Source organism: Ochotona princeps, chromosome 2 (genome assembly GCF_030435755.1).
Source record: "Ochotona princeps isolate mOchPri1 chromosome 2, mOchPri1.hap1, whole genome shotgun sequence".
In the NCBI taxonomy this organism is placed as follows: domain Eukaryota; kingdom Metazoa; phylum Chordata; class Mammalia; order Lagomorpha; family Ochotonidae; genus Ochotona; species Ochotona princeps.
In genome coordinates this window covers 165,429,480-165,453,941 of record NC_080833.1, presented here as the reverse complement: position 1 = coordinate 165,453,941, position 24,462 = coordinate 165,429,480, and the positions used below count along the sequence as shown (strand labels likewise).

The following is a 24,462-nucleotide window of genomic DNA, read 5'->3' as shown; positions in this document are numbered from 1 at the left end:
GGTGTCCATGAACCCCCAGCCTCGGCCCCCCGCAGGTCCTTCTCATTGATGTCCGTGAACCCCCTGCCTCGGCCTCCCTGCAGGTCCTTCTCATTGATGTCCGTGAACCCCCAGCCTCGGCCCCCCTGCAGGTCCTTCTCACTGGTGTCCTTCAACCCCCTGCCTCGGCCCCCCGCAGGTCCTTCTCACTGGTGTCCGTGAACCCCCTGCCTCGGCCCCCCACAGGTCCTTCTCACTGGTGTCCGTGAACCCCCTGCCTCGGCCCCCCACAGGTCCTTCTCACTGGTGTCCATGAACCCCCAGCCTCGGCCCCCCTGCAGGTCCTTCTCACTGGTGTCCATGAACCCCCTGCCTCGGCCCCCCTGCAGGTCCTTCTCACTGGTGTCCATGAACCCCCTGCCTCACCTCCCCCCGCAGGTCCTTCTCATTGATGTCCTCGGATGCCAACCTGTCATGCGCTTTTTTTTTTAATCTTGTCACACCCTAGTTTTTGATTAAATGTTAAGGGCTTGTGTGTTTTTTGTTATCTCCTTGGCTGGCCCTCAGCACAGTGCCTGGAACACTTGGTGCTTCCGGCCTGTCAGAGGAGGCTGCTCCCGAGCAGGGGTGTGTGACAGGGACACCCACAGGACCAGCAGCTCTCAGGCACAGCTGCTTATTCTACTGCCCAGGCCTAAGTGCCCTGCGACCTAACAGGAAGTTGGAAATGCATCTTAGAGGTAATTTTTCCCCCCACATTTATTTATTTAGTTAAAGGCAGAATTAGAGTCAGAGTCCTACCCACTTGCTCACTCTCCAAATGGCTGCAACTGCTGGAGCTGTGTTGACCTGAAGCTGGGAGCCAGGAGCGTCTTCCAGGTCTCGCACGTGCGTGCAGGGGCGGAAGCGCATGAGCTGTCTGCTGTCTTCCGTGTGTCAGCAGGGACCTGGACGGAAGCGGAGCAGCCGGCATCAGAAACAATGCCCACACGGGATGCCGGCACTGCAGGTGGCGGCTTAATGTGCAAAGTCACAGCGCCAGCCCTTAGTGCTTTCCAGAAGCTGATTCAAGAGGAAGAAAATGAACATCTGACAGGAAATTAATTTATAAATCAGTTTATTTACAGATTTTTACCCTTTCTTAAAGTACATTTTAGTTAACAAATCTATTTACACAGGTGTACATGGGAATTCATCCCAGTTATTTTACAGATCATACTTACAACCACACCCTTCAGTCTGCTGTGCAAGGCTGCACGGGATGTGACTATTGGGGAAACGGCCTGCTGCCCAGGCCGCTCACACAGACACAGTAAACGGGTTTGAGTTTTCATGTCTGCACAGTACAGTACACACACGGAGGCCAGGCCTCCCAGAGAATGCTCTGCAATGTGTTACCAAGAAGGCTTTGCAAAGTCCAGAAGGAAAAGCTATCAAACATAGGTTAATTAAAATGACAGTACCTCCTTTACATCCGTTTATAATTGTTTTCTTCACATTTTTATAATACAAAGGTATTTTATTGAATTGCTGCGCAACCAGTTTAAGATGATTTGTAAACATGTAAATTCCTACAATTTGCATTAAACGTCATTGTAGTTTCTACCATTTGCTCTTTGAATTAATGTTTTATTCACTAGTATTGTAAGGTAGTAAAAGGAAGCTGTAAGTTTGAATTTCTTGCAGAAAAGTCGTTCTAATGCTGTGCTACAGAAAGTCTTTTGCGAGAACACACTTTGTTCAAGTATTGCAAAAAGCTAAGGCCACTTTTTTTTTCAAGACAAGAAAGTGAACAAAATTGTTTTTATCAATAGGCCACGGCACTCTCACGAGCGATGACACCTCTTCTGAAAGATCATTTCTCTGAGACCTGTAGTCACAGAAGGAATTTTCTTTTCTTTGTGGGAAAAGAAAAACAAATTACCTTCCTTCCTAACTACGGTTGGGCTCTTCCCACTTTCCCTAGAGTAAAAGTTTCTGTGTAGACCTGAAGAGGGAATCTATACCCTGTACTTGTTGAACCCAGAGTGAACTACCCTGGATAGCACAAATTGTTTGGGACTCAGAAGTGAATCTGAAATCTCTGTGTTGGTTTCCTATTAAATTCTGATAGTGCTATTCTAAAAGATAGTACTGCTGATGTGGGGATCTTCACCTTGGAGGAAGTATGAAGACAGACTGCGGGGAGGAGGGACAAAGACCACAGAGGGAACAGGTAGGTTCTTGGTTAAGAGGCAGAGTTTGACTACAAAGATCCCACCGTGGAGCGGGTGGCTGGTACCCGGAAGTGTCACTCCTAATCCTAGTATTACATCCACTTCAATGAGATCCAAATGGTTAAAATGATAATAAAAACATCTGCCCCCTACAGAGTTGTTTTTGTTTGTTTTGCTATTAAACCATGGATAATCATCTCTAACAAAGAGTCATGTCCGACAGTCTCAACCGGAACCCAGGATTCCGGAAACGGAGAAGGCAGTGGGAGCGGGCAGGGCAGCCACCATCACAGTCCGGGGAGCACTTCTCACCAGGAGCTTGACGTCCACACCGCCGGCTCCAGGGCAGCCACCATCACAGTCCGGGGAGCACTTCTCACCAGGAGCTTGACGTCCACACCGCCGGCTCCAGGGCAGCCACCATCACAGTCCGGGGAGCACTTCTCACCAGGAGCTTGACGTCCACACCGCCAGCTCCAGGGCAGCCACCATCACAGTCCGGGCAGCACTTCTCACCAGGAGCTTGACGTCCACACCGCCGGCTCCATGGGCTTCATCTCATTTCCCCCCCTTTTCTGCAATCATGTCATAATGAGAAACTGACTTTGGGTGCCAATAATGAAGATGTAAGAAACACTCCAGGTTCCTACCATAATATCGTTAATTAATAACACATGTACAGCAGCTGCAGAGTTCCAGTATGACAAAGACAACAGGATGGACAAACGGCCAGAGCATGGAGACGAGCCCTTCCGTTCCCCAAACACCACACTGCGAAGAGAAGCGCTTACGTTTCCCTGGCCGCCCGAAAACACTATTTGCACACTACTGGTTAATAACCCCAAGAAACCTTTGCTTTTCTTAGTCAATTTGCTATTGATGGCTACAGGACTAGAGCTCAATGCTAAAGCCCAGAAGAGCCGCTGGCACCATGCTCATCGGGGCATCTCCCAAGACCCAGTCATGTCTCAGGACTTCCACGCTTGTCAAGAGCTACCATACGAGTCACTGTGCAAAATGCAAATATTCCAATGATTATTTCAGCAAGTTTCAAAGGGGAATGGAGGGGTGCATGGTGAAACATTTACGACGCAAAGGCGAGCTGGGAGGAAAGCTGCAGAAATGAACAAACGTGCACGCTGAAAGATGACGCCATCTTTGGGGTCTGATGTTTTTTTATGCTATAACAATCCAAGATATTTTCAACTATGAATCCAGTGGACATCTTGTATCGTGCTTGCAGTAAGGACCGCCAGTATTAAGGCATTTACACTCACGCCTAAGATGATCCACATTCTGCTAGAGTACATAGAGAGAGAGGACTGGTTGAGAGGAACCAGTCAGGAAGGCTGGGCGCTGGGTTCTAGGAGAGCATCTCTGTGCTCCAATGCAGCAGCTGCAGTCTATAGTTTCTTCTTTTGCAGATACAGTGACAGCTGTGAGAAGCAATGCCTCCACAGCGGCACTGGATCCGACAGTCTGCCGACTCTCTACCACCCCGCTGCCACGGGGCTCCTGGAACCGCTCATCTTCCCACTGACTCAGGCTGGCGTGGCGTGTGTGCGGTTTGTTACAACCGTAGGTTTCCTGTGCAAAGATGATTAACCGTTGAAGTTTCAAGACGGAGGTGGAACTAGCATGAGAAGAATCTTTCACTTTGGAATAGCGACACACATTTTCGGCTTAATAATTTATCTTAAAATAAATTAGGAGAAAAATGTTCCATAGCGCAAAACAAACACACAAACAACAGACAATATCTTTTTGTCTTTGGTGCACACACTCACTTCCTAAATCATTCAAGTAACAGCGTCTCTGACTTCTTGGGGAGAGTGGGAGTGGAAGGTTTGAAGGCCAAAAGGAATCATTTCCACTTCTGCCATGCCTGGGTGCCTGAGACGGCCCTGAGAACCTGGAGCGGCTGGTGGAGGCTCAGCTCGAGGAAGGAAAGTGCAGGGGTAAGCCACGGGGCAGGAGGACCAGCCTGCCGCGGTCCTGCAGCCCAGTCGTTGGGCTAGGGGGCACTGCTTTGTTTTCATGCCCAGAGAGAGAGAACTAAACACGACGCAAAGGCTGGAACATTCTTTAGATGGTGCTCAGAAAGCAAGGCTACCACATACTTGTTAGCTTGACAGTCCGCTTGGCGGTGTTAACTGTAATAATGGGATAAAACGATCTTCAAAAAGAAATGAAATCAACTCCAGAATGTCAAATAGGCACACATTATTAAACTTGCCTATCTTAGACGTGATTAAGGGTTTAATACTGCTTAAATACTATTTTGTCCACATATCACTTTTGTGGTAGAGACCAGGACACTACTTCAAAGCAGACAGACAGATCTCTGTCTTGCCTGACCTGAGACTCAAGTGCTCCTCTAGGCTCAGCACAGAGCTGTCTGTTGTCCTCAGCCCTCCCTGAGACCTAGGTGTGGGATGACACTGCGTCGCAACACCAGCAGAGCAACTCAGCTCACCAGAAAGAACCAATGAGGGCAGTGGACAGTCTCTAAAGGCCAGCGCCGTAATTCCAGAAACACCGCATTGTCCCATGAACTCCAAACAGTCTTTAAGGACAGGCCAAGGTCCAGACGCACTCTTGCTATGATGGAGTGGGGTATCTACCAGGGGCAGAAAGGCCCAGGACTCGGGTTAGCACTCAGTGTCGGATTTATTTGCAAGATGTCACACAAGTAGCATTCTGCCCTGCTTCTCACTGATGCGGTTCAGCACATCAATGGTGTCTCTGATCAAGGTCTCAAAGATGCCGTCGGCCAGCTGCATCTTCACACACAGCTCATCCTCGTCATAGTTCACCCACTGCGCCTCCTCCTCGTGCAGCTCCTGCACCTACAATGTCAAAGACAACAGGTCAGGACAAAAGCTAAGAAGTCATTTGCATCTGCAGACTTTACAGTCCCCTTCATGGGTATACAGCCTAAGGGGATAGCCAGAGGAAAAACCAGTAATTAGTGTGGTGATATCCATGTGTGGAAAAACTCCCATTCTGAATAAAAATGAGCTCACAACTATATTTCAACCTTACGATACTCTACAATTCTGAAACACATATACCCAAAGCCAGCACTGGATATGACTGACGTGTGATACACAGCAGTTACGGCAGATGCTGAAGGGGCTCGCAGACCATCATGCAACCAGCAAGGACACCAACATGCAACAGGGACCCACACTTGTTAGTTAAAACCCCCAGCTGTAGAAGAAAACTGCAATCACTCATAAAAATAACTTCGGCTAGAATCCAGGAGCTGTTGAACATCTTCGGCTGTAAAGGAAATCTAACCGGTAAGTGAATCCCCAGCACCTATCCTGCTTGAATCAGTAAAAGCATTTGTTACAGCTGATCCTTCCCCCGCCCCATCCTACCTTTTTTTTTTTTTAAGATTTATTTATTTTTATTAGAAAGGCAGATTTACAGAGAGGAGAGAAAGAGAGGAAGATCTCTGCCTGTTGGTTCACTCCCCAAGTGGCCACAGTGCCCAGAGCTGAGCTGATTCAAAGCCAAGAGCCAGGAGTTTCTTCCAGGTCTCCCATGTGGGTGCAGGGTCCCAAGGCGTTGGGCCGTCCTCTCCTGCTTCCCCAGGCCACAGGCAGGGAGCTGGAAGGGAAGTGGGGCAGCTGGGACATGAACCGGCGCCCACGTGGGATCCCGGCAGATGCCGCGCAAGGACGCCGGGCCCTGATTCCTCTCTTCGTAAAGCACTTTCCCTTGGCTCTCTTCCACCTCCCTGGGTGATGCCCCTCTGTCTTCTACTTCCTCCTACCCTGTTAAAGGTGGTGCACTCTGGGAAGCGGTCCCCAGGGCTTCACCCCATTAGCCTGTACTTCTTTCTGGTGTCATAGAAAACTATTTTGTGACTAGCCTAATGTTCATATCACCGGCCGAGGACCCTTGCTTGAGCCCTAGACGACTCAATATCTCTATTTATCTATTAGATATTTTGAACCTAACCATACTTAAAACAGAACTCATTTTTTTCTTGCATTTGTGAACTATACCATCCAAATTTTACTGATAAATAAATTTTTGAGAACTCTTAGGATACATGAACAAAACAAAAAAACAATTCTCGGAGTGTCTGGCTTAGTAGCTAAGACACTGGTTAAGTGCTGGCATCTGCTATCGAGTGGCTGTGTCCGGTGCCTGGCTCTGCCTCCTGACTCCGGCCTCCCACTCACTCAGCCGGGGACGCAGCACTGAAGGCTCAGATAACGGGCTCCTGTGTCCTGCCCTTGGCTCAGCCCGGGCCAGCTATCGCACACCTCTGAGCAGTGAGCCAGGGAACGGGAGCAAACACTCTCGCTATAGCTCTCCAACAAAACAAACACTAAAACATTTAAAAACTCCAGTTCACTGTTCTACGGCTTAGAAACACACCTATCTATAAGTATTGCTTATTAATTGAATTTGAAAAACTCTCAGACTACATTCAAAAACAAGAAAAAAAATGCTAGTTGTGGGGAGGGGTGCTTGAGCTAACAGCTGAGATGCCTGCGTGCCACACAGCAGCATCTGCCGGAGGGCTGCCCTGCTTCTCGAGTCTAGTCTTGTAATGCGGACGGCTCAAGGAACGGAGTCCCTGCCACCCAGGGGAGAAGCGTGGCTGGTGTCCCAAGTGCCCAGCTCCAGCCAGCCTCGCCCTCAGCTGCTGCAGGCACTTGGGGAATGAGTCAGCAGATAGAGAAGCTTGCTGCCCCTCCTCTCTATCACAAATAAATACATTAATTAAAACAAAATTGTGGGTTGGTGGGTGGAGTTCAGGTGAGGAACCAATCCTGAGGGACACCCAACAGCAGGCTTCTGTACCTGCAGGTAAGCCAGGGGACTGAGACCTGGTGGCTTAGAGGGGAGAGACCTGAAGATCTTATATATTTTTTTTTTTTAAAAGATCTATTTATTCTTATTGTGAAGTCAGATATACAGAGAGGAGGAGAGACAGAGAGGAAGATCTTCTGTCTGATGATTCAATGGCTGGTGTTGTGCCAATCCGGAGCCAGGAGCCAGGAGCTTCCTCCAGGTCTTCCATACGAGTGCAGGGTCCCAAGGCTTTGGGCTGTCCTCGACTGCTTTCCCAGGCCACAAGCAGGGAGCTGGATGGGAAGTGGAGCTGCCGGGTTAGAACCGGCGCCCACATGGGATCCTGGCGCATTCAAGGTGAGGACTTTAGCTACTAGGCCACAGTGCCAAGATCGAGACCTGAGGATCTTTATGAGTCAGTTTGATGCACCAGTCCACATGAGAGTCCTGGGCTGGGCTTATTAGCATGGAACATGGCTGACCACCACACATCAGCGCACATGCAAGCTCTGACTGGGGGCCTGTCTGGCATGCTAGATCCCAGTACCTGACAATGAGTATTAGATCAGGGGACGGGTCACACTAGACTGGGTCATGACACCAACCAGCAAGCAAGAGACCAGGCCTGGGGGGAAATCTGGGGGCATAGTGGGCCCAACCCTAACTCCAAGCCCCGCTGGTTAGCTGGAGAGTCGGGATGGTGACGGGCTGGCTCTCCCATGTGGGGCAGGGACACCTGTGCTACCTGCTGCTGCTGCCTCTCAGGATGCATTAGCAAGGAGCTGGACGGGGAACAAGCAGCCAGATTCCAACCGGCACTGCAATATGGAGCGCAGAGGTCCTAAGCGCTAGCTGAACTGACGCCAACCACTGCTTGTTTTATAATCACTTTTTAATGCTAGAGGAATATATTACAAATACATTCTATCTATTTAAGAGTTGTGGATAATTATAATAGAAGTAATAATGATGAGATGATAATCAGGCTAGAGTTATGTATGGGAACAGTTCTACGTGCTTTACACATAAAGTCATGTCCTGAATAACATTGTAGACCATGGCAGACCATGGATACAACAGCAGTCCCGTACAACTATTACAGAGCTGACAAACTCCTATTGCCTAGAGCTATCACAGCACCACGCAGCGTTTACTCCAGTGCTATGATCATTTTGTGTGAGCAAACCTGTGCTGGTACATAAACGTACAGCACATATAGTAATGTACACTATAGAACAAGTGACAATGACAATAAATTATGTTGCTTATCCACACTGTACCTTTTCCTTTTCATACTATTCTTTTCATCACTATTTTAGGATGTATTCCTTCTCTTTTACTTGTAAGAAAACAAGATGTTCACTGTTAGCCCATGCGCAGCCTCATGTATTTCACACTTCTCGCCTCTCTCGGTTGCCCAGAGAGGCCACATCAAGTGACTGACCTACACCATTCAGCCTAAGCACATTCTATGACGTTCGTACAGTTATGAAATGGCTTAATGATACATTTCATAGAACGCAGCTCTGTCATCAATTTGCATATGACTCTATCTAAATACTCATTTAATCCTCTTGATACTTTGGTCTGGTAGGTACTTATCTTCATATGGTAAGTAGAAAAAATGAAGCACAAAAATATTACACACTAAGTAAGTGGCAGAACAGAGATTAAGGCAATCTGACTCCAGAGTCCACACTAGTGTTCTTAATCTGCTACCTTGAACTCTTCCCATAGTCCATAGTTCTCCAGTACTATGAAGTGAAGCGTGTATTTGTCAAGCACAAAAGCAGGCAGCTTCCAAGTCAACAGGTACAAATGCAGCCTGGGCCGGCGTTAAGGTCTTAGCAGGTGGGGAAGACGTTGGTGCGGCATGTTAAGCCACCGCCTAGGACACTGGCACCCAGTCTGTCTCTGCAGCGGAGTCCGGGCCCTGCTCTGCTCTCCAGCTTTTTGCTGGTGTTGCCCCTGGCAGCCACCAGATGCCTGTGACCCGTGCGGGAGGCCTGGATTGAATTCTTGGTGCCTGACCTCAGCCTGGCCCAGCCCTGGCTACTGTGAGTACTTTGGGGAACTTGTTCTCTCTCTGCTTTTCAAATAAGATTTTAAAAATAAATATTAAAGACTTAAGATAAGTTATATTCTTTCTCCTTTAGAGTCTGTCTACGGTTTGGTGCACGTACTGACCAAGATATGATCCACTCGGTCTCTTTTCTTTCTTCCAAATTTCATCATTTTCTGCCAATCTGTTTTGTGGTTTGGCTCCTTTTTAAGACTGAGCAGCTTCAGTACTTCGGTTGTGATGAAATTCTGGAAATAAGAACAACAAATGAAACACAACAAGCTTCTAAGATTTATGTGTTTGCCAGATAAAATGTTCTCAGTTACACTTCGCAGTTTCAAGGGAAAAACACTGAAAATGTTCAGTTTATTCACTTTAAAGAATTTTTATTTTTATACAGTATACTAAAGTAAACCCACTCATGAATCTGCAAAAAGAAACCAATTTGAGTTCCCTTTTCCCAAGAACTGTCACAGCTAACTTAAAGCTGGCACAACTACTGGAGAAAAGATACACTAAAATTGGAAGCTTAAAAATTCTCAAACAAATTTTTTGGGAATAATGTAGCGACAAAAACATAAGCCTGTGTGGGATGATTTATTTGGATGCACCAACATTTGAATGCTCACCCTTAAGAAAATCAAAATGTTATTTCCTGCCTGATGCGTGTAGTTTGACCACTGCTGGTACTCTTATGTATCTTGTCTAACTTGCTCTGTTACTAACAGAATGCTTTTTAAAAATCGGATTTTAAGTCGCTTCTATCAACACATGACGCTCTTCATGGGGAAAGGAACACACTTAGGAACCACAACCAACAGAGAAGAACAAGCTTCCAATGAGCCTCAAAAGTCCACCACTACACTACTCCGCCCTGCACCCAGATTCACACACACACGCCAATTAAGGATTCATTAAATATGGAAAGGTAAAAGAAACGGAAATAGATGTGTTTGGAAAAGCTGCTTGCTTTAATCAAAGCTAAAGGCTGGCAAACTTTTTCTGCAAAGGGTCAGACTGTAACTATGTTAGACTATGGGGACCTCCCTGTTTCTGCCTAACCAAGTTCACTGCTACAGAGGAAAATATAAACACAAACGGGCACGGCTGTGGTGGAACAAATCTGTATTCCGAAACATTTTGGGGGGCTGGGTGTGGTCCATGGAAGAAACCCTGGCCTGGCTCAGCCCCAGCCATTGTAGCCATTTGGGGAATGAATTAGTAGTGGATGGAAGATCGAAAACTCTGCCTTTCAAATAAATTTTTAAAAACTCCAAAGTCCATATAGCCTCTGGACACTTAATCCTCAAAAGTTTCTAAGCTAAATTATCTTTATAGATCATATCATTACCTGCCAGAGTAAAAAAAAATGCCCCCCACCCCAAAACACATTACTTATTTGAAACTTGCAAGATCAAAGTTGGAAAGGTAACACCCAGGTGTCTAAGGATGACATGCTTCCACTTTTTCTTGTAGAACATTATACTTTCCTCTAAATTTCACCTAACTTCCATTAGTTACAATAATTTATCTCTTTAGGTATATGCCAACCAATTGCTTTTTTTTTTTTTAAAGATTTTATTATTATTGGAAAGCTGGATATACAGAGAGGAGGAGAGACAGAGAGGAAGATCTTCCATCCGATGATTCACTCCCCAAGTGAGCGCAATGGGCCGGTGCTGAGCCGATCCGATGCCGGGAACCAGGAACCTCTTCCGGGTCTCCCACGCGGGTGCAGGGTCCCAAAGCTTTGGGCCGTCCTTGACTGCTTTCCCAGGCCACAAGCAGGGAGCTGTTGGAAGTAGAGCTGCCGGGATTAGAACCGGCACCCATATGGGATCCCGGGGCGTTCAAGGCGAGGACTTTAGCCGCTAGGCCACGCTGCCAGGCCCCAATTGCTTTTTAAATTAGGAACTATTGCAAATAGAAATAACTGCGAAAAGCCATTTTTAAAAACATGAATTTGAGGATTCATGTTTTTCTTCATTATGATTCTTCTATAGCTAATGGATTCAGTCAAATGATCTTTCCGAAAGGTGCCAGGACTACAGACAAAGGAAAGGCCCTTCAATCAACATTGCTGGTGACACTGGCAGGAGAAACGCAGTGTGTACGGTCCACACACACACACGAAGTTAAAGCCCAACCTCTCAGCAGATGCAAATACCAACTTAAGATAAATCAAAGACTAAAATGTAGACTCACAATTGTGAAACTGTAAGAAGAAACAGGTAAACATTTCAAGACAATGGCACAGAAAAATACCGATAGTACGTGAAAAATACAAACAAGAAGAAAAACAGACAAATGAGATTTTATCAAAGTAAGAAGTCTCTGCACAGAAAATAAACAACAGAGAGAAAAACCAATATATTGAGAGAGAATATCTGTAAGCTATTCATTGGACAAAGAACGAATATTGAGAATATGCAAGAACTCAAAAAACTCAAAAACACACTATCCAGTTACAAAACAGGAAAAAGGGGAGAGGGCTTGGGGAGGGGCGGGGGTCCCAGCGCATATAAAAATGTGTCACATCATGCAATGTAACTAATAAAAAGAAAATTTAATTGGTAGCAACATAATTATTAAAACCTGAAGTCTATTGCCTAATATTGAAAACAGAAGAAGGAACTAAAATGCAAATTCTTTTCCAGATGAGCACTGCAGCAGCAGGTCATCAGGGTGCACCACTGTGCATCTACATGTATCATGCTCCTTGAATATCAGTCATCACGCATGCTACTCGTAACTCTCTTTATGTGAAACCATATAGCATCGATTAAAAGTCCTCGCATTTAAAAAAAAACAGGAAAAAGATCTCAACAGACATTTCTTGAAATACAAAAGAAATAATAGTAACGCATGAAAAAATGCTACCATTAGTCAACAACAAAACACAAAACTATAATGAGATACCACTTTAATGCAGTCATTACCAAAAAGACAAAAAATACTAAGTGCTGGTGAGGATACAGAGAAACGGAACACACAGTTATTCAGTACTCACTACGGAGTTGGCCCTGAGGCATCATGAACAACAGAGGTGCTTGCTTTTCTGACATTTGCTCACTGCTGCGCACATAAACAGGAAGTCAGAAAGGAGGTGTTTCGCAGCCTGACACGTACCTTAATTTCATCAAGGCTGTTTGGATTTTTTACTCGTCGGAAGTAGCTCGAGTTGATTCTACATGGCTTCATCCAGACAGGCTGATTCAGGTTGGGGTCCTCAGCAAAGATCTCCTCAAAGATTTCTTTTGTTAAATCAAAAACCGCCTTGATAGAGAAAAACAAAAATGGCTAAGAATTCAAATTTCAGATAAAGGGATAAAGGTTTCACAGTGAAGCTGAGCTCTCCCTGTCCCCTACCTGTTTGTAGACCCTTTTACTAGAGCTTTCCAGATCCAGGCCCGTGCCGGCACAGCCCAGCAGCTCTGTGGGAACCCTGATGCTGTGAAGGTCGTGGCCTAGTGCCTTCCACTTCCACAGCTCTTCCGCTGCGTCACGCACAAGAATTTCTACTTCTTCCACAGTATGTGGGACTGCCAATATCGGTTCACACGGCTTCTGGGGTACTCTTTTAGGTTCTGCCATTAGAGGCACAATCGTTTCTTCTGCTTTATTTTTTTGAATCTTGTGGGAAGAACTCAAACCGAAGTCTTCATCAAACCAGTCTTGGTCATCTCCTAAAGTGCTGAGGAACTCCCGGCTGATCTCAAGTTCGGCAAGTCTTTTAGCAAGCTCCTCCTGCCCACTGGCACCAAATACTGGGCTCTCCTACAGAACCATTCAAACACAGCACCAGTTAGTGTCCTCAGACCACTTACCAAGTGTTGTTTTTTTCTTCCAAAAGACAAATTAACAATTTCCTACATATAAGTAAAATCAAAACAATATATTGGCTTCTAAAGAAATATTTAAGGAAGAATTATTCTGTTCCTACAAGTCACTTATTTTAACGTTATTCTTAAACTTTTAAAGGATCCTTATTATTTGTTTTTCCCTTTTTGTATCATCATTATTCTGTTTCAGAAGGACTGTCCCCAACATATGGAAATGGGATATGGAATTTCTCACCTTTGGTGATTATCTGACCCAAGTTACACAAAAATCGTTCCTTTTGCTCACTGGCCATGGGATGACCTAAACCAACTGATGGTCTGAATATATGTCATAGTAGATATATTTCAGTTTTATCCGAATACATATCACAAATGGTAATTGCTGCTGAGTAGATACATGACTAATGTAAACCCAAAAACCCAGGGTTGAGCACCATGGAAAGTTTCCCAGCAAGTACGTTCAGTGAACCCAAAAGGTGAGCCCACCTGTGGATGGCTGTAGGGGAGTCAACCCAGCTCCCACAAACCCACCTGTGTTGGTGACAACCCTATAGTGACTGCTCATGACATAACAGAAGACAATTACACTTCACACAGAAAAAAGCTACAAGGGCTTTAAAAAAACTATTAATCAAGATGTCAGGGAAAACACCCATCGGGAGCTACAGCCCTAAACAGCACAATACTCCAGGTAAACGGACACATTTGTATTTCAGATGAAGCACTTACCGGTCGGGGACACATATCTGGAGAGGAAATCTCTTCTTTCTCATCTTCCAACTCAGACCCTACAAAAGAGCCTGAAACACCTGCCGGCTGCCCCCCAAGCCTCTGGGACAGGTGGTGGGGTGGTCCGTCCTTTCGGTCACCATCAAGAAGCTCCTGGTTACTAAGCCGGATTTTCTCATTCTTTGCTTTTTTGACTTGTTGTAGTTGACTGACTGTGTCCTTCACAAACACTTTGAGTAAACTGTCCGTCAGCGAACTGACTGTCTCCAGCTGTTTGGACTTTTTTCCCTCATCCAGTGATGACCTCAGTTGGGCTTCCAGCTGATGTTTCTCTTTTGTTAAGAGGTCCAGCAGTGGGGTGGCAAGATTCTCTGGGATTTCAGAGCACAGGTTTTCCTCTTTTATACACTGCTGCTGCTTCTTCAATTCTTCAGAGAAGGTGTTGTCTAAAGCATCATGCTCTGCGTCAATGGCAGCCTTTCCTACGACACCAGAAACAAGGTCCTGGGTTTCCTCTGAAGTCAGTGAACCCACCGAAGCCTGCTGCTGCACACGGGCCTCAGGCCCCCTGCAAATGGCCTGTGTACTTGCCGTTTCTATTCTAAGGCTTTGCTCTCTATTCACTGAGGCTTCCGTATCAGGCACACTGGGTAGAGATTTCTCATAAAAACATTCAGTGACATCTTTTTCTCTATCTTGTTGAGCCTCTGTATCTTTTTGCTCTTGAGTATAGTACTGATACTGTTCATCTGAGTAACAGTCTTCTTCATTTATGTCCACATACTCATCAAAGTTTTCAGGAATGTGAGATATTTTTTGAGGAGGAGCAAAAATACCATACTTCTCTTTGCATATAAAATAGGTGATGCCATCATAGGTTCCATTGTTATTTCCTTCAGGTTTATCCAACTCCACACCGGCCCAGAATCCTTTAGCAAACTTAGTCTCCCCTTTGAATCGCAGAGTCCCTGGCTGAACATTGCCAATCAACACCCGGTCACCAATGTGGAAGTCAAGTAATTCCCCTGCAGCGGAAGCTGAAGCCAAGGCAGGGGCCTGGGGAACCCCCTCCTGTTCCACATCGCTGCGCTCCGCACCTTTCAACAGCTCGGTGGGGGACTTGAGATCCAACAGCCTTTCCGAGTAGACGGTGCTATGAGTGGAAAGGCCTTTCTCACTCAGGCACTCGCTGGTTTCGTCCTCACTGCTGAAGCTAGGGGTTCTACCCCTGGAGCTCCTTGCCGACTGTGACTTTCCTCTACAAACCTCAGAGTCTTTTCTGAGTGACACCCAAGAGGACACCTCAAAATCATCCTTGTACAACTCGGCCGAAATTTCCTTTTTGAGAGAAGACGCTTCAATTTCTTCAGAGTATGATACTTCTTTAGGAGTAAAAACGTGTTCTGACAGAGCTGAGCCCCTCTCCCTGTTCTTCCGTTCATAACTGTCTTCTGATGGGCTGGCTGCACTGGGGTCCACATCTGGATCCGATTCTCTCAATATCTGCTCCCTTGTATGAAGATTTTCAATGACTAGTCTAACTAAATCTTCCTGAACATCTATGGGATCTAAAGGAAGAGCTTTACTTGAAAGAATTTCGGATGAGCCTCCCTGTTCCAGGTCTAGCTGCAGTAAGACATCGGATTTCTCTGACAGTTTAGAACAACCTTCCTTAGTCGTGGCCTCCTCCAATTTTGCACATCCTACTTCTTGTATTTCTGATTGTTGACCAGGCTCTTCAGTCTTGGCATCTGACACACCAAGAACTCTCTTAGGGGTACTCAATTCTTTAAGAAGAGGTAATGAAGGTACGTTTTCCAAAGAACCCCCAGATTCTGCTCCAGCTGTCCTGGATAACCTGAGAACTGGAGGTGGGGTCTGCAGATGCTCTTCGGGCCGACTGTTCAGCTCATTCACTCTCTTCGCATAGGCAGACACAGACTTTTCCAACACTGATCTCTGAGAACTTGACAACAAATTATCTTAAAAAAAAAAAAGAAAGAAACTAGATTAAAATGAATTAATCGTAATCTTTCAATTGCTAGGACCTAAATTTAAAGAATAAGGAATTTAAAGAATAAGGAAGGAACAGTAAGTTCCTTCAGTAAGTGTGAACTATTTTGGGTAAAATATAACTCAATTTTTTCTTTGTTAAAGACTTACTTATTTGAAAGACAGAATAAAACAGAGGGAGAGACATAGGTCTCTGACCTACTGGTTCACTTTCCAAATGGCTGCAACAGCCAGAGCAGGGCCAGGGTGAAGCCAGGAGCCTGGAGCTCCATCTTTCTCCACACAGGTGACAGGGTCTCAAGCACATGGGCCACCTTCTGTTGCTGTCCCAGGCACATTGGCAGGAAGTGGTATTTGAAGCAGAGCGGCCAGGATTTGAACTGGCATTCTGATATGGGATGCTGGCATTACAATAAGAGGTTAAATCTATTTTAACAAAGCTGACCCCAATTCTCTTTTAAGGAGATTATACTATTTACAAACATTAAAAATTTAATTACTGGGCCTGGCAGCGTGGTCTAGTGGCTCAAGTCCTCGCCTTGAATGAGCCAGGATCCCATATGGGTGCCGGTTCTAATCCCGGCAGCTCTACTTCCCACAGCACCCTGCTTGTGGCCTGGGAAAGCAGTCGAGGACGGCCCAAAGCTTTGGGACCCTGCACCCACATGGGAGACCTGAAAGCAGTTCCTGGTACCCAGCTTCGGATCGGCTCAGCACCAGCTACTGCACTCACTTGGGGAGTGAATCATCGGACGGAAGATCTTTCTCTCTGTCTCTCCTCCTCTCTGTATATCTGACTTCACAATAAGAATAGATAGATCTTAAAAAAAATTTAATTATTGACATTTTAAAGTTTGGAATAATATTTCAAGAGCTGCCTTAGTGGGTCCTGGCACAATAGCCTAGTGGCTAAAAACTCGCCTTGCATCTGCTGGGATCCCATGTGGGCGTCGGTTCATGTTCTGGCTGCCCCACTTCCCATCCAGCTCCCTGCTTGTGGCTTGGAAAAGCAGTCGAGGACGGCCCAAAGCCTTGGGACCTTGCACCTGTGTGGGAGACACAGGAGAAGCTCTTGGCTCTTGGCTTCAAATTGGCTCAGCTCCGGCCTGGGGAATGAGCCAGCAGAAAGAAGATCTCTTTCTCTCCTTCTCTCTGTAAATCTGTCTTTCTGATAAAAATTAATCTTCAACAACAACATCAGAGTTGCCCTAGTGGACTTCAGCTTATGGAACCATTGCTCTGTCTAATCATTCCTCAAGCAAAAACAGAACTGCATGGTTAATACTACATGTCCATTTATCCTCCAAACAGAAAACCAAGGCTGGAGGGACAAATGTACTTTTTTTTTTTTTTTTTTTTTAAGATTTATTCATTTTATTACAGCCAGATATACAGAGAGGAGGAGAGACAGAGAGGAAGATCTTCCGTCCGATGATTCACTCCCCAAGTGAGCCGCAATGGCCGGTGCGCACCGATCCGAAGCCGGGAACCTGGAACCTCTTCCAGGTCTCCCACGCGGGTGCAGTGTCCCAATGCACTGGGCTGTCCTCGACTGCTTTCCCAGGCCACAAGCAGGGAGCTGGATGGGAAGTAGAGCTGCCGGGATTAGAACCGGCGCCCATATGGGATCCCGGGCTTTCAAGGCAAGGACTTTAGCCGCTAGGCCACGTCGCCGGGCCCAGGGACAAATGTACTTTTATTTATATTGCTAAACAAATTCATTTTGGGGGAAGACTTTAAGCTCTCAAACGTAAAAGAGAAGGACAAGATTATTTCTGCAGATACATCACTTTCAGAGCAGAATTTACAAAATAAGACAGAAGTTAACTATAATGTAATGTGTTACAAACCAAGACTTCTTTACTTAGTGTACTTGAGAGGCAAAGAGACAGGGACACACATGCACAGATATGGAGCCTCCGTCCATTGGTCCACTCTCCAAATACCTACAACAGCTAGGGCTGGGCTCAACCTGTGTCTCCAGTCCGCGTGTCCCAGGCGGATGCCAGGGAAATAAGTGCTTTGAGCCCTCATCTGCTGCCAAACAAGGTGCCTATTTGCAGAAAACCGGAATCAGCAGCAAAACTGGGACTAGAGCCAACCCATTTCACTCACTGATTCAGGTGGCTCAAGTGGCATCTTAACTGTCGGGAGCAAGCCTGTCCCAAACCAAGACTTCAGTGTTAAGGGCCCAACACTACGGCACAGCACGTGAAGCAGCTGCCTGGAATGCCACCCTTCCCTAAGGATGCTGGTTTCTGCCTGGTTGACCCACTTCTGATACCACTCTCTGCCAATGGCCTGGGCCAGCAGAAAAGCACGGCCCAAACACCTGGGCCACTGACACGCACCGGGGAGACCCAGAAGCTCCTGGTTTCAGATAGGCCACTGTGGTTATCTGGGGAGTGAACCAGCACACGTAGGCTTTTTCTCTTTCCTAATTCAATTAAAACACTAAATGTTGTAGGCCTTTGCACAAATCCTTAACCTATAATTATTTATTCTGGATACATGCCAGCATGTTCAGCAATAGATTCCAGGGACCCTCTGGAACGTTCCGATTCTGTAAGTGACTTCCAACTCTTTGCTGTTTCAGATCTGAAATAGAAAAAGTAATGAGCAAAAGTGACTTCCACTTGCATTTGTCATTTATAATATTTTTTTTAGTAAAAACAATAGTATTTTTGCTTCTGTAATTTCATGTTTACTTAAAAATAATTTCTAAAAATCTTTCCATATTCTTCTTCCAGACACGGCCGACACAGAGAAGCCAGCAGAGAGGAGTACCTGTGCAGCGGCAGGGGTTTGATCCGCGGCTTCTCGGAAGCTGAAGATAGCGTTTTAATCTGAGGCTTGGCTGTCGGGGAGGTTTCCAAATCTCGGCTAAGCTCAGCTTCAGTTTTCTTAATAAATTCATCATACGACTACGTTCAGAGAAATCAGGAGAGTCATTAAGGCAGAACGCTTAAGAACTTTACACAAATGATCAAATAGTATATTTTAAGGTAAAATATCCAGACACTAAGGAAGGTGCAACATAAACCTCTCTCAGTGCTCCCTGATCAGTCCACAGAGTTCTATATTTTCTTATGAAACCTCAAAACTGTCAAAGAGTAAGAAATAGAATTACAATCCTACTATCATTTAGGAGAGTATAGTCTCAACCCATGGAAGTTTATTATGTATAAAGCAATAATTCATATGCTGGTGCGTTGGCACTGCACACTAGTCCTCCACACCTATGGTGCCAGCATCCCATATGGGCCTAGGTTCATGTCCTGCCTGCTCCACTTCCAATCCAGCTCCCTGCTGGGAAAGCGGCATAGGCTGGCCCAAGTCCTTGGGTCCCTGAACACAATGTGGACGACCTGGGAGGAAGCCCTTGGCGTCCAGCTTTGACTACAGCGGCCATCCGGGGAGTGAACTAGCAGATGGAAGCTCGCTCGCTCTCTATCTCTCCCCGCTTCTCTCTGTAATTCTTTCAAGTAATGCAAAGTTTAGTAAAAAAAAAAAAAAAAAAAAAAAAAAGAGTCCTAATCAATAATAAGACTTTTTTAAAAAAAGGTTTACTTATTTTTATTGGAAGGTCAGATATACAGAGAGGGAGGGACAGAGGAAGATCTTCCATTCTCTGAGTCACTCCCCAAGCGGCCGCAACAGCTGGAGCTGAGCTGACCCGAAGCCAGGAGATAGGAACCTCTGTCGGGTCTCCCACATGGGTGCAGGCCACCGAGGCTTTGGACTGTCCTCAACTGCTTTCCCAGGCCACAAGCAGGGAGCTGGATGGGAAGTGGGGCCATCAGGGTGAGAACCGGCACCCATATGGGATCCTGGTGTATGCAAGGCAAAGACTTCAGCCTCTGGGCTACCATGCTGGGCCTAATAAGTCTTATTAAAAAAATTTCAAAAATAATTCATACATGGTCACCTTAGAAATCTTATTTACATTATTATTCTCTAAAGAGTACACTATTACTTTCATTTTGGTGCATAGTAATTTAGTCAGTTGTCTTAAGGGAAAAGGATCCAGGGAGGTACTAAATTCTTGAAGACAAAAGGCAGTGGTAGGGAGTATGACAGTTCATAATTACAGAAGTTTCCAGGTTAATCATTCTACAGACAATCGCAATTTGTACACAACCTAACAGCAGCTGTCCGTCTACTACAACTCTCTTTACTTTTCAGAGCTAGAATCTCCTCCTCACTACTCTATTTGATACCACAGCTGTTTCGTTCAACACTGCATGCTCAGTGTCTATTCATAATGTCTGGCACAAGCTAGGTTGTCCAATGTTTACAGAATAAATGGGTGTTCATTAACTACCACAGATCCCTAATATCAGGACTCAGGTCCAGCTTCCATGACTCTCATCACCCAGGCTATTTTTTCCTGAATTCTCAACATGTCGACAAAGTCACTACTGGCATTAAATCACTGGAAATCCTAGGTAGCTAGGTGTATGTGAGAACTACCACACCTAACCTGAAGGTGCAGTTCATTCATTAAATGTGTAATCAAATAAAATACAACAGATTTGTTTTTAATATGAACTGCTATGTGTAATAAATGGAGCAGGCTTCAGTTTGTAGATTTCTGACAACTGGAAAAACAATAATTTTAACTAGAAATATCAAGAAATTAAGAAAAAATAGTTATGCCTTGGATGTATAAAACATGTAGATAATAGCACATTTTATTATTAACATACATGCACATGAATCTATTATAAAAGGTTAAAATATCAAAAATTGTAAAATCATACACAGCTCTGTACAGCACAACTTACAGTTAAGAGAAATGTAAACAAATGTAAAGATGGAAACTACACAGCTGCACACGATGAGCTGCAGTTGAGACCCTATCGCTGTAACATCCCTACAGCTGTCCACTGCTGCCGCAGGGAGCTCAAGCAGATCTCCAACTGTGGGAATGCTGGGGCCCCCATCCCCCGCGTCCTCACCTTCACTGTGCTTTCATTTTCTCTGGTATTTATTATAGTTATTTAATAGACTGTGCAGAGATAGAGTCCATGCACTGCTTGGAGATCTCTTGCCTATAGCACAGCAGTTAATGAATACTTCTTCACAGGGCTCCTACTTGTATTTATTCCACTATTACTCTACCTAATTGGTTCCGTATTACTTGACCTACAGGATCAAGTCCAAATCTTCCGGTCTGATAGCTAAGATCCATGATGTGGTTTTTATTTTTAAACTTCATTTCCCATTTCTGTGGCATGAATTCCCCAGTAAAGTTATCATAGCTTAATCACTTTTCTTACTTGAAAATATCCGTGTAATTTAAAAGCCCTGTTCCATCTTGGAATTACATACAGGTATAAATGTTTAACTCTTCCAGAGTTATTTTCTACGTGGAAGGGAGAACAATGGTAACGGCCAAAATTTGGAATTACACGTTAGAATCCTAGTTTTACCACTGAGCACTTCTCTGACCCTGGACCAATCATTACTCTCTCTGAAACAGTCTCCTGACTCTAAAGTGATGACAACTACCCGCACTTTGATGCTGTGAGGATTAAATGAAAACGTTTACTTAGGTGAGTTTCTGGCACAGAAACACAATATGGATATTTGACGATTAAGTTAAAATGAGAGCATGTGCTTGGTATTAATAATCAGGACCAACAGGTGGAAATGCAAAGGTCAGAAGTTCGGGCTAAATTCAAAGAGCTTTCTAACTCAGAAAACACTTATAGTCAACTAATGAAATCAGCTGCCTTGAAAACCTAAGATGTCACATTACCGGAAGTAGTCAGTGAGAGCTGACTGACCGTCCAGTGCTACCATCAGAAGGGACTCCTGCGCTGAGCAGGTGAGCCAAACCAGCTTTGTAACAATGCGGTGTGTCGGGCACAGGAGGCTGACTGTGTCCAGCACAAAAGCAGCACAGGCCGGATATTTAAGAGGCAAGAGGTCATAAGGGCCTCAACCAACTCGACGGAAGTAGGAAAGAAATTGGACAAGCAAGAATTACATAAAGAAGAACTGGAAACTGGTGACTGAGTGCATAGGGAAAAACATAATGGGCAGATGTCAAAATCAGGTTTCCTGGCCGGGACAGATTCAGGAAGGGTGCGTAAAGCTAGGGGGAGAAACCCATTCAAGTAGCCATGCAGGAACCACCTGAACAATAAAGAGTTATGCTAGGAAGCTTTGTGGCATGAAATTCTATCCTTCCACAAAAGGAAAATAACAATTCTAACACTTAGGAGTTACATATATTTCTAATGGTTCTTTGCATAAGAGGGAATGAATATTAATCTTTCTTTTGTAGATCTAATCTTTTTATCTAGGAAAAAAGACCTTCTAAGATTTTAACACTTGCTTTACTACAATGTAACATCTAAACTTAGTAAAAGTTTGCTTTAATAACCCTAGACCCTTTTTTGAAGGATTAGGCTGAAACGTGGCTCTGCACTGGTCCTGGAAACGCCTAGTCCCTGACTTAACCTGGGATGTCCCAGTGCTTTGGAGACTGCCCTGCGGTCCGACCTCGAGCTGCTTGATCAGACTGGCCTCCTGGGCTTTCAGCCTCTCCTTCTGTCTTTTCCTCTGCTCCTTCTTCAGCTGGTCCACAACCGATTTCCTCTTCCGCAGCTCATCCTTCAGAGCTCTGATCCTACCTTCGATATCACTCTGGTCAGAGGTAGTTTCTAAAAAAGACACAAAATATTTTAATTTTAACTTAAGAATAAAAAGTTAACTCAGTAACCAATGAAAAACAGCGTAATGTAACACTCCATTTAAAGTCAATCTAACTTTTAAAAATAAAAAATCTGAGCTTCTGAACAAACTCATTAGCCAAATGATTCTCGCCTTCCCGTAAATCCCTCTCTACTAATTTTCTTATTTATTTCTATTCATTTTCACTTTCTAATTGTTCTATCTGAAAGAAGTCTCAAAGTGCCTAGTTTGATAAGATAATCATAAATAATATTCCTTTCCTAAATTAATAATACCACAACAGTTTTTAAGTTACATTAAAATCAAATGGGAGGTTCCAGCATGGTATCCTAGTGGCTACAGTACTAGCCTTGCACACACTGGAATCCCATATGGGTGCCGGTTCTAATCCTGGTAGCCCCACTTCCCATCCAGCTTCCTGCTTGTGGCCTGGGAAAGCAGCTGAGGACAGCCCACAGCCTTGGGACCCTGCACCCATGTGGGAGACCCAGAAGAACTCCTGGCTCCTGGCTTCAGATCGGCACAGCTCCAGCCATTGTGGTTGCTTGGGGAGTGAATCATTGGATGGAAGATCTTCCTCTCTGTCTCTCCTCATCTCTGTATATCTGACTTTCCAATAAAAAATAAGCTAAATTAAAAAAAAATGGGATACGGAACTGTACCATAAACAGAACAAGTCAGTCAACCACCTCAGCCATATATTGGCAGTGAAAAACTGGGCAAATGGAGACTCCAAGATGGACTATGTCAACCAGTGGATTCTTCAACGACCTCACCGTGCTTGGAATGGCAAGACTGGCAGCAATTCAGAACTGTTGAACTATCAAAAACCACTTGAGCAAGACCCTCGGAGCATGCCCCACATCAGGGCAGGTGGGAGACTGAGTGGGGCTTCTCCCTCAATATCCCCCTTTACCTCAGATACATGAAGGAAACAATAGTCTTGGAAATAATAGTCTTGCCCACTTTTCTATAGCCCTTGAACCTTTTTACCCAAATTAACTATGTAAAGATTGTCAAAAATGTAATAAAAAAAGGTTACACAATTTACAAAATACTAACAAAAAATAAAAATAAAAGAATTAAACTGGAATTTCACCATTTCAAACTGAATTATAAAGCTGATGCCTTAATTCCACATAGTTATATTCTGTTGTAATCTTTCTTTGAAAGCTCTTAACATAGTTAAAACAATGAAATGAAGGTAGTTCTATTTTCTTTTCCCCCAACAGTTCACACACACACAGCATCCACTATAACGTGTCACACAATGCCACGGAAACAAAGACGCTGCTTATTTCAGCACACATGAAATCACACAGCATAAAAAGGACTGCTCTCGGCACCTCCCTCTGAACCACACAAGGGCCTCATTTCCACATAATGATACTGAGTAGACACTTACGAACCTCCCAACACAATACTACTGCATACAAACCTGAAGACTCATGCACATTCTATTACATCACAAAACAAGGGGTTTTCCCCAGGTATTTCAGATTAAATTGTGTAAGAACTAGTTATGAAATCTGAATGCATAAAGATGATAGTCTTGTCTTTAATAGTGGGATCCACACATCCAGATTACAGATAAAGAAACCTGAGTTTCTGCCATTTCTGACACTCACATACACTAGCCAAGTGAAGATTGTCTTAGACAAGCAGTGATGTTATACTGGGCCCTTACCACAGGCAGCTTACTATTTCTTTCTTTTTTTTTTTTTTTTTTAAAGATTTATTTTATTTTTATTACAAAGTCAGATATACTGAGAGGAGGAGAGACAGAGAGGAAGTGGAGCTGCCGGGATTAGAACCAGCAGCCATATGGGATCAAGGCGAGGACCTTAGCCACTAGGCCACGCTGCCAAGCCCCAGCTTACTATTTCTTAATCAATATTCTTATACAATAAAGTCATACAAAGGCTATCTTCCAATCCTCGAGCACTACCTATGTGCTTGACCATGACCTGACTTGTAAAACTGTTTTACAGATAAAAACAAAAGTTAAGGTATGAAAAGCACGTACTCTGGCATATTGTAAAAGCTCAAAAAAAATGCAATTTGGAATGAAATTAAATGGTCATCAACATATGAATGG

The 24,462-nt window shown here is 44.7% G+C and overlaps 1 protein-coding gene and 1 long non-coding RNA gene across 2 annotated transcripts in view; one reads left to right on the top strand and one right to left on the bottom strand.

The window, feature by feature from the left end:
- Window positions 1-4,846: 4,846 nt before the first annotated feature.
- Window positions 4,847-24,462, bottom strand: part of CEP350 (centrosomal protein 350) — a 142,691-nt gene continuing 123,075 nt past the window's right edge. The window contains exons 31-38 of the mRNA XM_058660740.1: window positions 22,173-22,333; window positions 18,447-18,583; window positions 18,175-18,257; window positions 13,647-15,628; window positions 12,445-12,852; window positions 12,205-12,351; window positions 9,201-9,323; window positions 4,847-5,044 (exon numbers count right to left, since the gene is read on the bottom strand). Coding sequence (XP_058516723.1) covers window positions 4,880-5,044; window positions 9,201-9,323; window positions 12,205-12,351; window positions 12,445-12,852; window positions 13,647-15,628; window positions 18,175-18,257; window positions 18,447-18,583; window positions 22,173-22,333 — 3,206 coding nt within the window. The 3' untranslated portion in view covers window positions 4,847-4,879. The remainder of the gene's footprint in view (window positions 5,045-9,200; window positions 9,324-12,204; window positions 12,352-12,444; window positions 12,853-13,646; window positions 15,629-18,174; window positions 18,258-18,446; window positions 18,584-22,172; window positions 22,334-24,462) is intronic.
- On the top strand, window positions 13,547-18,587 carry LOC131479542 (uncharacterized). The gene is made up of 2 exons (XR_009244955.1): window positions 13,547-13,608; window positions 18,410-18,587. It is a non-coding gene; the product is annotated as an uncharacterized LOC131479542 (long non-coding RNA).